General features: G+C 52.3%; 5 protein-coding genes across 5 annotated transcripts; 1 reads left to right on the top strand and 4 right to left on the bottom strand.

The window, feature by feature from the left end:
* Positions 1-434: 434 nt before the first annotated feature.
* On the bottom strand, positions 435-1645 carry BDZ99DRAFT_456618 (uncharacterized protein). Its single transcript, XM_033718495.1, has 3 exons — positions 1170-1645; positions 666-1080; positions 435-593 (listed from the first exon to the last, which is right to left on the bottom strand). The coding sequence occupies exons 1-3, from the start codon at positions 1336-1338 to the stop codon at positions 482-484; spliced, it is 696 nt and encodes a 231-aa protein (XP_033583767.1). The 5' UTR covers positions 1339-1645; the 3' UTR covers positions 435-481.
* A 1163-nt stretch (positions 1646-2808) lies between these two features.
* On the bottom strand, positions 2809-5416 carry BDZ99DRAFT_469898 (uncharacterized protein; the record flags this gene model as incomplete). The annotated part of the gene is made up of 3 exons (XM_033721598.1): positions 2809-3253; positions 3729-5046; positions 5134-5416. The coding sequence occupies 3 exons, from the start codon at positions 5414-5416 to the stop codon at positions 2809-2811; spliced, it is 2046 nt and encodes a 681-aa protein (XP_033583768.1).
* A 472-nt stretch (positions 5417-5888) lies between these two features.
* Positions 5889-7144, bottom strand: BDZ99DRAFT_2057 (uncharacterized protein). The gene is made up of 3 exons (XM_033713288.1): positions 6959-7144; positions 6241-6816; positions 5889-6184 (listed from the first exon to the last, which is right to left on the bottom strand). The coding sequence occupies exons 1-3, from the start codon at positions 6965-6967 to the stop codon at positions 6074-6076; spliced, it is 696 nt and encodes a 231-aa protein (XP_033583769.1). The 5' UTR covers positions 6968-7144; the 3' UTR covers positions 5889-6073.
* A 1375-nt stretch (positions 7145-8519) lies between these two features.
* BDZ99DRAFT_2114 (uncharacterized protein) lies at positions 8520-9543 on the top strand. The gene has a single exon (XM_033713346.1). The coding sequence runs from the start codon at positions 8801-8803 to the stop codon at positions 9407-9409; it is 609 nt and encodes a 202-aa protein (XP_033583770.1). The 5' UTR covers positions 8520-8800; the 3' UTR covers positions 9410-9543.
* Positions 9544-9744: 201 nt separating this feature from the next.
* On the bottom strand, positions 9745-12186 carry BDZ99DRAFT_456622 (cytochrome P450 61). The gene is made up of 5 exons (XM_033718496.1): positions 11887-12186; positions 11681-11831; positions 10640-11610; positions 10298-10578; positions 9745-10243 (listed from the first exon to the last, which is right to left on the bottom strand). The coding sequence occupies exons 1-5, from the start codon at positions 12041-12043 to the stop codon at positions 10208-10210; spliced, it is 1596 nt and encodes a 531-aa protein (XP_033583771.1). The 5' UTR covers positions 12044-12186; the 3' UTR covers positions 9745-10207.
* Positions 12187-13148: the final 962 nt, after the last annotated feature.

Raw genomic sequence — 13148 nt, forward strand, 5'->3', positions numbered from 1 at the left:
CCCGAAAAAGAGAATGGACGTGCGATCTGGGTATTCGAGAATTTTGTAATTAGACCGGCAGGTACTGAGGGTGGGAGGATAGCTGAAGAGCTGGGAATTGAGCTGCGTGCGCTTCGAATGCTCGAGGATGTGACGTTCGTCCAGAATTGGAGGAGGAAGGTGTGCACGGCTTACGTGCTCGAGGATTTGGCATCGTATTGGGGAAAAAACCGAAAGTGCTGGAGGGAATTTCCGACGGCGGCAAGCGGAAATATCGAAAGCCGTGACTTCTTCGTATGGAGTCCCGGTTACGGTTCTACAGGAGGCTGTATAGACTCATTCGACGTCGTCCCGAGGCGGCCTTGCCAGTTCACGGGCTGTTCAAACCCATTTCGTCCAAATCATTCATATCGCATCGGGCAATTCAGACAGTGTTAGGCAAGTGTAGACAGCCCTTTTTTTTCCCATTACAGCATCATCAAACTAAAAGACTATCCCTGACTTATTCCATCTCAACGTTCTCGACGTCTTTGGGGGAAGGTTCACCACGAGCGTGGGTTGACTTGGGGCCGAATTTTTCATTGTGAGCGTAGCTCGTCCACAGAAAAACGGTACTATGAGCGCGTTAGCAAGGTCCCTGGATGCTGTCTAGGGCAGCTTGGTAAGCTTTCGGAATGTTCAATTACCTTGCCACTGTACCGAGGAATCCAGGCCAGATGAACACCACACTCGCAATTGCACGCCCATTCTTGCGGTATTCAAAGGGAGTCAGTCCACGGTTTTTCGCCTCGGCCTTTCCCCGATCCTTATTAGGCCCAGTTACGCCTACTTCATGCGTCGCAACGATTATCGTCAACGTCAGGGCGGTCGAGAGGGCGAAAATGGAGGCGAGGATGGCACAGATACGCCATGCCAGCTTGACGGGGCGGGATTCATGTCGTTCGGGCCAGAAGAGATCGAAGAAGAAGCCGGCACCGAATATGGTAGCTACGAAGACGCCAACGAAAATGTTATACGAGGCCGCGCCGATGAAGTCGTCATTGTGAAGAAAGATGGTGCCTGGATTTCTCGACTCGACATAGTCTTGTTGGTCGATATAGTCTGAAATAAAAAGAGCGTCAGATATCTGAAAGATTGAGGCACCTCGGAAAGTGGCAGAGGTGCGCGTAGGTGAGGGGGGAGAAGCATACCTGACAATGCAGCTGTGCCGAGGGATTCCGAGACAACGCAGAAAATCATGGCGATTTGATAGACGATGAACTTCGTTCGCCGCAGGTGATATTCGTTGTTCCACATGTAAGAGCCCTTGAACTTCCACCATTGGATCTCACGCAGGTCGAGGCCCCAAATCACAGCCATTTCAGCGGTCGATGGTGATACGTAAAGTTGTCGAAACGGCGGTTGTGTGCAGATTAACAGATGCACCGATTTCGTTGACACGAGGGTAGAAATGTATCAGCGGATGTGGATGGATGGATGCGGCGCCGTGCTACCGTTCAGACAATACAAAGCGGATAATGTATGTTGATGGAGAGACGGAGAGAAGGCAGCGAGGAGCTTTGTTGATGTATGCGATGAAGGCTGCTTGCAAAGCACGTACTAAGGCAGCGAAAGGGAAGGAAGACTTTTGTGGATTCAGGAACGACGCGGAAGGCCTAGAGGAAGGCGCGCATTATTGCTCATCGGCTTCGACGGCTATCATCAGACAAGGGCACATGCATCAAGGTGATCGGGTGATTTGCAATGCTGCTTTGCTGAGGCTGGCTTAGACGCAGGAGGCCTCGCTGTTGACGTCATCCACGCGGGGCAGGCCTCAACACCACCATTTCTCGCCGTCTGAGGTGGGGCTGATCGCGGACATCTCGTTGCAGCTTCGATTGGCCCTTCTGGCCCTCATGCGTTTCGAAGACTGACTGCTGAAGAAGCTGGCGCACGCCGCCAGCGCATCTGCTGCCGGCAGTCCGCGGATATGACATAACTTCTGTCATACAGCGGCGGCAAAGACGTGACTTGATGGAAACTCCGATCATTCACCGGATGCGTGCGCTTTAAAGTTGAGCGGGCCTGCGGGTAGATCGGAGACGTGCATAAGTTATCCCCGTAGGTACACCACTCCGTCATTGTGTAACTTTCTCTATCGCTGCTACATGGCACCCCTCAAATTCTTGCCAAGCTACTTTTGAATTTCCATCTCCGCACCCATCATATCTGCGTTCTCCTCCTGGCGAAAGCAGACATAACGGCATGAGCAATGATTCTGGCGCTCGGGCTCTCCGCGGAGGTCGACATCGACCTGCGTCCTTCTCCTGAGATGTGAATTCCCATTATTCTCTATCCAGAGAGTATAGCTGGGCGTGCACCGATATAGTTTCGACTTCTGGAACAAGGTATATCACTTGGGCCATCTCGGTACCTTGCCGGACTACTGTCTCTTCAATGCTTGCTCCTGTAAACGATCCGAGTCTGGTGTACGATGTTCTATTCTGTCTTAAACTCCTCAAGAACTGAAAATATCTCAATCTTAATCCTCTATGCTAAAGTACGATTTGTTAAATCGTCCCCATTCTGTCAAATCCACCTCTAACAGAGTTATCGCCTTCCTCTCCCTCACATCATTACACTTCACCACCCTCCGCCGGCGCTAGCTCAGATCCCACAGCCCCGAAATGGATCTCCAGCGAGCGTATCGCGTGCACAGGCACACTCCGCAAAAAGACGCTTCCCACGCTGGCCGGACACAGCCACCCCTCCGGGCCCTCAGCCACTAGTCGCCGGAGCGCAAACGTGTTAACCCCGTAGACTATGTCCCTCGCCTCGGCGTGGATTTGCTTATTGGCCAGCAATAGCGCAAATGGGAGGCGTGAGGGCAGGCTGGGGGTGGAGTGGGGGGTTCGGTTGCCCAGCTTTCGGCGCAGGGGACGATGCCGATGGGGTGGGCGCTTTTGAAGGCGGTTTCGTAGATTTGGAGGCGGAGCTTGGGGGGGGGGGGGGGGGGAAGGGCTTTGAGGGGGGGTTGGTGGGGTGGGAGGGGGAGAGGGTGGAATCCATGATGATGGGAGTTTGCATGGAGTTATGTATGGATGTGATATATGTGGTTGCAGGTTTCTTGGGAACGGGAATGAGGGAGGGTGGAGCTGCGAGATTCATGGGGCGATCTTGGGGATGACTCTGTGAAGGCGGTTGATACGTGTACTTGTCAGTGTGAACCAGGGAAATGTGAAGGGGATCCGAGAAATGAATAGTGAAGACTGGGAACGATTCAAATTCCACGGTGCTACGCTTCTAGACTATTAACATGTCTATCAAGCAGCTCGGTATTAGGCGCATGAAGCTTTTCAATCTAATCAGATTTTCGAACTCCCGTGGAGGTACCTCAAGCAGTCGTAGACTGGTATACACAGTCATCTCGATAACTAACTTGCTCCCATCCTCGGAGTCACATGGAAGTACACACCCCAAGCAGTGGTAGACCAGTATACACGGACACCTTCAGAGTTATGATGCTCTGATTTTCCGCTGTCCCGTGGAGGTACGGCTTCAAGATTTAAACATGGGCACGTGTTGCAACTGCCTGGGATACCCCGATAGGCTTTTGAAACTCCAAACACGATGTAAAGGTCAATACAGTGTAAATTATACTACCTTTCAATTAAGCTGATACCCACTAGGTGGCGTCCTCTTTACGGAGTTGTTGAGTGCGCAAGAGTGGAGCCGGAGCAGTGATATATCACGTTAAACTTTGTAAATACCCGTCTTTCCACTCAGTTATACTCGCAAGACTATCGCGGCTGCCGGCGTGGCTATGAACATCGACTGGGTCGGCGGGAATGCTGATGAGAGACTCCCGGGAATCGACGCTGAATTTGTCGAGATCCAGAGCGGCGGGTCCATCGGTATTCTTTGTATTCTGAATGCCGTTGTCGACCACGGCGGTCTGATCGTCCTCAGCTCCGCTGGCTGCTTCTGCTGGCTTCTTCTTGATCCACCACATGTCCTTCGGATCAGTGCGCTCCTTGACGAGTAGTGATGTTCCCTTGTAGTTGTCGTGGCTGATGACCTCCCATCGCGTTCCCTGTTTGTATCGATACCACCCATGGGCACCGATGTGCCTGCACCTTACGCGTATACCATTGATGCCCCAATTTTCAGATCCAGGCAAGACACTCGCGCGGAGGTATCTGAGCATGTCCACTCCGGGGCGCACAAGACCTTGATATATGAAATGGATCTTCAAGTCCTGGATACCTGTAACCAATGCTAGGAGCTCATTCACGGCCTGTTGATGCTGAGCGAGTTTTAGTGCTTTGTCCGGGTTGTCCGGATCTTGAGGTTTCCAGGCGCCCTGCCCTTTGACTGGCGTTATCTCCACAGACTCCCCTAATATATGCAGGCCAAGGTGTCTCAGTCGCAAACTTCTGCTGATTTTCTCGCATATCGAGGTCCGGTGCATCTTGTTCAGGGGCAGAAAGCTATGCTCATCCTCGCGATCATCTTCCCAGCTCGACTGAGCACACACGTCCATGGAACGAATCTTCTGCATAGACTCCTCCGGTAGGCTCATGAGGAATTGGACGGGTATCCAGCACGTCCAAAGTGACGCTCTGCAGTGATTAAATTCGAATGTGTTTCTGCCATAGTACATCTCAGTTGCCTCTTCATACGCCTGCTTATTCACCAGAAAGATGTGGGTGTCGGCGCGGGGTTCCTTCTTCTCGTGGGGCCGCAGTTCTTGGCAGTGAGATGCAAGCTCGTAGTCGTAGGCGCGAGGCTGGTTGCGGAAGTCGAGCTGGGGCACCTCTGGGTTATTGCCTTCGAAGTCCAAATGGATTGATTGGCTTCGTGCTGGATTGACGGCTTTGGGATGGGGCTCTCCGGCTTTGTCCTTGTTGTGGAATTGGACGCCAATTCGGTTCCTGACAAGGCTGAAGTGGTAAACCTGGTCCCTCAGTTCTCTGGGAAGGTCAAGAAATCGGAACAGTTGATATACGGCGGGCGGACATTGTGGAGGCTCGCCGGATTCCATGACCTCGTCTTCCCCATCTTCGCGTAGTCTTAATTGTATCGTTGCTTTGAAGTGTTTGTTGTTAGGGTTTAGAAAAGTGTTTCTCTATTCATCCTAGTCGATGGTCAACAAGTCCGTCTCAATAGCTTTACCCTTGCGGTTGATGTGTCCCAATCGAATGTCGCTCAACTGAGTACTATTTCCCATGCAATTCAACTGTGCTCGTAGGACCTCGCGCCAGGTCGGAGGCTGAAGTAGTCGTGGGTCTCCTGCGGCGATGAAGGTCTGGGGGAGGGGTGGAAGCTCGTTCTTCTCGATATGCTTGGTGATCGCGGGACACCACGCAGACTTGTCATCAAGGAAGACGCGCAGAGGAAGCGGAGGAAGCCCGTCAGCGGCTCTGAGGACCTCCTCAGCCAGGGCAAGCTCGACCATGGTGATGTGACTTCCACGATGTGGGATTTGCTCAGCGGCGCCGTTGGTGGAGGTGGAGAAATGGAGAAAGCTCCAAGAAAGCAAGCTTGGGCAAGTGCAGTGATAAAAGCTAGCAAAGGGCCCTGCCAAGACCAATTATCGTCGAAAATGAGTCACAGGCAAAGTGGGCGGAGTTTGCTTGCCCTTGGTTGTAAAACACGGTTGTACGCGGAAAGACGTGGTCAGCGGAAGAGTGAAGTCGACGCGCGGGCGAATGAGGCACCTCAGCGCATTGAGGACTTAGACTAGCTCATGATCCACTACTTCACCACAATCCGGCTCGCGACAAAGATGCGTAAGAGGCTCAGAAGTAGAATCCAATAAACAGAATGATGCTAGTGGACACGATAATCCTACTCGGGCCACACTAATTCTCTAGGGTTGGATTCGACTTCCGTGTCCTTACACTAGACCACAAGAATAGCTCACAGGGTGTCCTGTCCTGGAACCCAATCTGTACTAGGATCGATCTTTCAGAAACAGTCGGGTCCATGCTTCGAGTCAATGCCGCGTAAAGCATATTACAATGTTTGACGAGGTCCTCCATCATCCATGGAAACCACTCACCCCCTTCTAATCCTGCTGCATCCATAGGGAACTCCGCGTCAGACAAGAATTTCAATTCTCGAAATCGAAATTACTCCAGTCGGCATCGATGAAATGCCAATCACCCTGTAAACCTACTTGATCGACATAGGGCTCCCAGCCATGAATACTCAAGTCACTATCCTACAACTAATCAGCTAGGTCTCTGGGCCGGCGACGAAAGCTAGTGTCTTAGTTACTACGCTACCGCTATGGCTGCCTTCGTCACTGTCGTACCATAGACTTTGGCTAGTAACGGAGTCACGGTAGAGGCTGTCGTCCTCAGATGTTTGTACGCTACCGCTATGGCTTCCTTCGTCGCTGTGGTACCATAAGCTTTCGCCGGCATCGGAGTGATGGGAGGCGTTGTCGTCCTCAAGTGTGTGTTCCAGCAAGTGCTGTCCACGGCCAGTATCTCCACCATCGAAGCCGATTTGATGGGCATCAGTGCTTGGCACTATCGAGTCAGAAGAGCTTTGTCTGCTGGTATTCCCACTGTGCAAGTCTGCTGCAGCAGTACGTGACGGGTCGTCGGTCTTTGCACTCGGTTTCCTTCTTTGCCACCACATATCTTGCCTGCGCCTAACATGCTTTTGGTTCAAAGAATGCCCTTTGTTGTCGTCAAAACTGTACACTCTCCACTCTTTAGGCCATTTGAAACGATTGCGGCCTTCCTCATGGCGATGATAAACACTGACTCCCCACTCGTGCGCACCAGGTAGAAGTAACGCCCTGAGCTTCTTCATAAATGCCACATCCCTTCCGATGGGATGCGACTGAGCATATCCCAAGCAGAAATCCAATTCGAGCCCCGAAAGTCCGCCATGAGAGACTACAGCGAGAATTTCTTGCATCCAGACCTGTATTAAGTGGTAGAGTTCTCCTCCTTTCACAACATCGAGATTATGCCCAGACGGCCAGAGCCATAAGCCGCTCTTCGAAGGCGTTCTGCGGACCTCAGGTGATATTATGTCTCCTTTCAGTGTCGAATGCTTGAGCTGAAGGTTCTCGCGACAGCGCTATCCGCTCCAAACGATTGATCGGTGGTAACAACCCACGATAGTTATTGGTTATTGTAAGAAAGCCAATCGATAGCGAACGGATCTTGCTTAGCGACTGAGCAGGTCGATCCCTTAGGAATTGAAGGGCAGCCCAGCCCGGAATGTCATTGTGGAGCGAACATCGGAACTCGAAGGTATTACGCGAGTAGAAGACACCTCGAGCGTGCTCGTAAACCGCTCTGCTGACAAGAAACAACTGTATCTCTATCGAGAAGATATGTCAAGAGGAGCACACTGCGGATGCTAATAATTTGCGTTGTCTGCACCCAGTGGGCACAATCTCGTAGCCTCGGAATTTTGATTTTTGGCGAGAGACTGTAGACTCGGAGGCGTTTTGCTGTTCATATGCTGCTGGTAAGGGAGAGGACGGGGAAGGTGATATTGAAAGCGGCTCGCCTGGATTTGTATTGATATTTTGAGCTTGGGACTGAATAGCACAGGGATGCACAAGGCATAATGCGAGCACCATGTCGATGAGCTCATTTGAAAGGCCCAGAAAGCGGGAAGGCTGATGAAATAGCGTCGATGCGGGTTCCAACACGTCCATAATGGCCAATCTGCTTCAACAGTAATTCAGTGCCTGAGCCAGGAATAACGAGGTGTGCCCTATGGTGGAAAACTCACTAATAGAGGTGTGCCACCTTGCACCTGTCCATCAAGGCATCCCGTTCGGCTGTGAGGTGGTTGAGATGGTCGATGAAGGTTGAGATGGGAAGCTGGCAAGACTGAACCGTGGACCGTTGCCATTACCCCCTTGGCGCGGCCAAGGCATGATGGAAGGGACCCGTGGACAGCTCCTAGCCAACACACCGAACTTCTCCCCCACCTACATGCGAAAAGCAAGCCTATATCCCTCTTCACCACGATAACACAATCGCTGTGTACCGACATGAATGTCATGAGTGTCATGCATGTCATGAATGTCACGACGGCTACCGACCCCGGGGCCTCACCGGTCCCAACGCCGTTCCGCCTCCTCGAGCTCCCTCGCGAACTGCGCGACCGCGTGTATTACTTCGCACTCGTACAAGACAAGGTCACCATCGAGCCACTCGAAGTGAGGAGCCAGAGAGACATAGCGAGCTTCACTCCATCCCCTGGGCCGACTTACAGCTTCCTGGACCGCTTCGCCGTTATGCCGCACCTTCCGCAGCCCCATCCACCTTTCCCGTTTCCTCATGGCCCTAGTCTACCCGGCGGCGGATGGAGCGGCGGTAGACATGCGGAGGCACGGGCGGAAGCTCCCTCAACCTACAAAGACTGCGACAGTACCAAGTGGAACGAGTGGCGTGACGGAGAGTAAAACATTTACACCTACGGCTACAAGCACGGCCGGGAGGGACACAACGGACAGCTTACGCAAAGCCCTGCTCCGAGCTTGAATATCCTCCTAGCTTGTCGTCAGCTGTATAAAGAAGCAGTAGAGGTGCTGTATGCCAAGAATACCTTCTCCTTCTCCCACCGATTCCACGAGGGATGCTCCTCCAAGGTCGCTGCATCCTGGCTGGCGGACAGACCGACGCCCGCACTCGCCAACCTGCGCGCCGTGGAGCTATCCGTGACGAGGCACGATCGCCTGAGCCCCGCCGTAACGAATGCCGAGTAGTTCAGGCTCTGTCGTACGCTTGGAAGCGAGCTCAAGCTCCGACATCTCGGTCTCAACTTGGTGGGCACGCCCACATTCTCCCCTCCCGAACAGATGCGTGTGTTCCACCCAAGGCCCCCTGGCCCTTCAGCGGAGGACTGGGTCCCTATCCTTCTTGATCGCATGCGAGGCCTTGAGAGCGTGACTATCCAGCTTCGTGTACATCATCTTATTGATGCCAACAAGGTAGTGGAGCTCTTGACTAAGTTGAGGACCGGCCTGCTGAAGGATGGCGCAAAGCTAGGCAGCAAAGGGATTGTCGTCGGAAGAGGCCGCGGTGTGTGGCAGATCGCTGCTTGTACCGAGTCTGCCGATGGACATTCTGTATTCGAGACGAAGGAGGTGGAGACGAAGCCAGTGGAGACAAAATCGGTGGTTCATAGTAGGTCTAACGATCAACAGCCAGAGGATATGGACGAAGACATGGACACAGTTAGCAATGCAACTACCGCTGGAGGAATGGAGGATGAGGGAGAAGCAGTGGCTAACTCGCCGCCACCACCGGTGAAATTCGTACGGGACGCTTTCGGCGCCGCAGTCGACCTAGAATGCACATACGGCTTGAGCAATGAAGACTCTTCTGATATGGAAGACGTCTACACAGAGAGGGATGACCTGGAGTGTGTTATGCAATACGTCAACAGCATGGTTGGTGTAACCTAGCTGCTTGTCTTTCCACTTCCTTGCTCCTTACTGATGGATATCCATACCTATTCGAGATGGCGACGATAACGGTGTGGGCAGACCCTTGGATAAGATGTCTTACAACGCCTCAAGCGGCAACCAAGAGCCTAGGGTTATGCACAGCGTTTAGATAGGTATGGAGCGATTCTGCGATGGGTTCTGTCCGTCCTCAGGTCAATGATCCGGGTTCAGGGTGAAGCCGGTGTCAACAACAGGCTGTTTTTCTTTTCGGTATAAGCAAGGATGGTAGCGGGGATGGACGGGATCGGTTTCACTATTTTCAAGAATCAACAACAAAAACTAAATTGTTCCCCCTTGGGCCAATATTTCGAAATAGTGAAGTGTTGCACTCACCATCTTTGCTTCCACACAGCTTCCATGACGCATCAGTCAGACAATGATACTCATGAACATCAACCTTTCAATACCATTACCACCATCCCTCCCTACTTCATCCAAATCCCCGTTGGCTATATACAGCGTCCTTCCCCCTTGGCCCTCGCCATCGGCTCCGACGCACATGCCCATTACACCTCCCGCCTTGAGCTTCTCCCCGTCACCACCACTACGCACCGTTCTAACCACTATAAACTGCAAGCCTCTCTCTCTGGTATAGAATAAATGTCTGCCAAAGATTCGACAGGAGAAGAAGAGCGGGAGGCATAGAGATATGCACATTACTCCCGCTATGCAGCTCGTTCATTAAGTAAGTGTCGCTCGATCCGTAGATCAAAAAAAGAAGAATTTGCGTAGGAAGAATGCGCTGGGCTGAAGAGTTTACGGCCTGTCCTTAAAGGTGAGAAGGCAGTGGTCCTGCGCTATACGTTAGCTGCCATTTTCTCGAAATGAAAGACGGATGATACATACCACGGGGAAGAGAGTGGCGAACACCTCAATGTCCTCGCTCGTGGGGGTGATCTTGTGTTCCCAGTCCAGCATCATACACGCTTTCCCGATCATAAGAATGAGGTTGAGCTGCGCGAAGGTCTGGCCGAGGCAGTAATGCGGGCCAGTGCCGAAGACGAGCCAGTTCTTAACCTGCGCCTCGGCGGTGCCGGTGATCCACCTTTCGGGGATGAAGCTTTCGGGGTCGGGGTACGCTTCGGGGTCGTGAAGAGCGGGGTAAGTCGTTGGAATGAGCATGGAGCCTAACATATAGTTAGTTACATACACCCTTTTACATTGCGGAGTCAAATCTAGAACCCTCACCTTTTGGTACTGTGTATTCTGGAGTGATGGGGAAGTCCTTCTTGGTAAGGTATGGGACCATGATCACAGGTGGGCGATATCTCAGAGTCTCCTTGACAACGGCGCGCGTGTAGTTCATCGTCTCCAGGAGCTCAATTGAGACTGGCATGTTCCTGTCGCCTCCTCGCACACGAATGTTCTCCTCTCGCACTTTATCACGGATATCGGGTCGGTCTGCCAGAATTTGAAACAACCACGTGGTCGCGGAAGAAGTAGCGTCCTGACTCGCGAAAAGGAACGTTAAAAGCGTCATTGCGATCTCGAAGTCGGTGAACTCGCGGATCAGCATCGAAGGCTTCTCCGAGTCGTCAACCTTCTCGCCCGCTGCTATTCTCTGGCGATACTTTTCGGACTGAATCATGGATGAAACCCAGCCGTCAAGAATACAATTTGTCTCGCCGCCTGCCTGCATTTTGGCCTTACTTTTCGCGGCGCACTTGCTGAATTCCTCGAGCACCATGTCGGCGGCCTTCTTGCCATACCAGGTCTTGGTGAAGGGCAAGATGATGGGGAAGTTGACGAGCTCTAGAGCGGCGGTGATGAGCCAGTAATCATCGGCAATCTTCTTCATGGCAGCGTCGGATATGTAGTGTCCGACGAATGTCCTGCAGCTGACCGCGGTCATGAGTTCGCGGAATTCTTGCATGAATTTCGTAGGCTTTCCTCCGTGTTGCACCTGAGAGTACTCGACGAATTTCCTGAAGTAGGTGTTGTAGACATCTTCCTGGCCAGGAAGGTAGGTCTCGAGAGCCTGACGGGTGAAGAGGCCATTGAGACCCTTGCGGTAGTCGACGTGGGCTTTGCCGTCGAGGAAGACCCAGTTCTGGGGGCGGAGGAGCTTGTACGCAGCGTCAACAACGCAGGGCTTTACGAAGGTGGGAGAGTTGAAGACTTTGCGGGCCATATCACGGGTGGAGGCAATCACAACGAATCTGAGAGTGGTACATGGTCAGAGATAGGTTTCAACAAGGGCACAGGGGCTGCTAGGTCCAGTAAACATACTTGTGGAACACAGAGACACAGCTCAGCTCCCCAGACATCCACTTCTCATGGTACTTGGTAAACTGGGGGTTCACGGATTCCAAGAATGGCCCAATGAAGGGCATCTTGAGCGCTGGGCCGGCTATTGAACCCTTATTCGAAATATACTTTACTGATGAGCTGTTAGCATGCTCCCGGGAAGCGCGGATCACGGGGGAAGCACTCACACTGATCGTACACAACAAGCGCCAGAAACAGAGTCGCGGCGATAGTCCAGGCATTCGCGCCGTTCGCAATGGTGTTGAGAATGCCACTGACATTCTGCTGGGCAATTGCGAACTTGGCGTCGGCCGTGGGCGAGGCGAAGGTCGCGTTCAACGCCATATCGAGGCGCGGAGAGAGGATCTGCCGCAGGAGGTACGGAGAGTGGTGGAGAGGGCGAGGGAGAGGGTGGAGAGGAGGAGGACGGGACTTGAGGACAGGCAACTGACAATTCGCGGACGGACCAAGTGCAGCGTGACAAAGATTGCAGCGCAATGCGATGGATGGTGTGGTTGCCCTTCTTCACCGCCGGCGTACACAGCGCTCGCTGATTGGGCTCAGGCGCTGGTGGGCCGGAAGCCGCTATTGCCGTAGTTGCCCCTGATTTGTATCCCAACAACTGCGCGAGATTATCGCCAATCTCCATCACGACGACCCCGACTCTCTCCATTCGCACCAAGCTACTTCGACCAGAATCCACACCGCCAGCGGCAGCATCGTATATATTTCTCCACCAGCCTAACTGCACTGCGTGCTAAATTCCGTTTTGCTTGGCTCTTTGCCCTGCATGAGCCTATTTCGACCTCGCCCTCTGCTGATACTCGGAGTGAAAGAGGCGTGACATTCGAATTGTCCCACAAAAGGCTGCATATTTCACGCATGAGGCCTACTATCATTCCTTCATACTAAACTGCTTCAAGATGATGTCGTAAGCACCATTTCTAGAGCTTGCCACCTGATCTTTTGATTCATTCTGCCGTTCTCTCCACCAATGCTAGCGTCATAGATACTCATCAAGGAAGAAAACTCTGCTCGCGACTTGAGATAAGAGATGTGGCGTGTGCAAGAAAACATCCCCGCCATCTTAGTGTTTCTAGTTTGATAAATTATCATGCCTGACCAAGTCACGTGATTGTCTCTACTCCCGCCTAAACCTCGAAAAGGTTTAAACTTGAACTCTTCTCTATCGCTCAAGGCATTTCCTAGTATCAGACCCAATTGACTTAAAAAGGCTCAGTATAGATGTATACGTATATACCGCAGCAATTTGCTTTGGAGGAGTCTTCAAGACGCTGTAAAAAAAAATGAAGTCAATCTCAGATTGGCTTGCATGATTTAGACTTCTTAAGATAAAGTGCAGAGACCGTGTCAACTCGGTAATATAAGTTCAATTCTTCCTGCGTATCTCGAGACTCTATTCGTATTCTCCCCTTGTAAAAGCTCAGCG

The sequence above is a fragment of the Mytilinidion resinicola genome (genome assembly GCF_010093595.1).
Source record: "Mytilinidion resinicola strain CBS 304.34 unplaced genomic scaffold BDZ99scaffold_1, whole genome shotgun sequence".
In the NCBI taxonomy this organism is placed as follows: domain Eukaryota; kingdom Fungi; phylum Ascomycota; class Dothideomycetes; order Mytilinidiales; family Mytilinidiaceae; genus Mytilinidion; species Mytilinidion resinicola.

Coding starts and splice junctions, on each gene's coding strand:
- BDZ99DRAFT_456622 (XM_033718496.1), bottom strand. CDS start 12,043: ATGGCGTTGAACGCGACCTTCGCCTCGCCCACGGCCGACGCCAAGTTC. Junction 11,832..11,886: donor GCTTGTTGTGTACGATCAGT/GTGAGTGCTTCC, acceptor ACAGCTCATCAG/TAAAGTATATTTCGAATAAG. Junction 10,244..10,297: donor TCGCCACTCTCTTCCCCGTG/GTATGTATCATC, acceptor CGTATAGCGCAG/GACCACTGCCTTCTCACCTT.
- BDZ99DRAFT_456618 (XM_033718495.1), bottom strand. CDS start 1,338: ATGGCTGTGATTTGGGGCCTCGACCTGCGTGAGATCCAATGGTGGAAG. Junction 1,081..1,169: donor CGGCACAGCTGCATTGTCAG/GTATGCTTCTCC, acceptor TTTTTATTTCAG/ACTATATCGACCAACAAGAC. Junction 594..665: donor TTCCTCGGTACAGTGGCAAG/GTAATTGAACAT, acceptor ACGCGCTCATAG/TACCGTTTTTCTGTGGACGA.
- BDZ99DRAFT_2057 (XM_033713288.1), bottom strand. Junction 6,185..6,240: donor GCAGCCATAGCGGTAGCGTA/GTAACTAAGACA, acceptor GATTAGTTGTAG/GATAGTGACTTGAGTATTCA.
- BDZ99DRAFT_2114 (XM_033713346.1), top strand. CDS start 8,801: ATGCGTGTGTTCCACCCAAGGCCCCCTGGCCCTTCAGCGGAGGACTGG.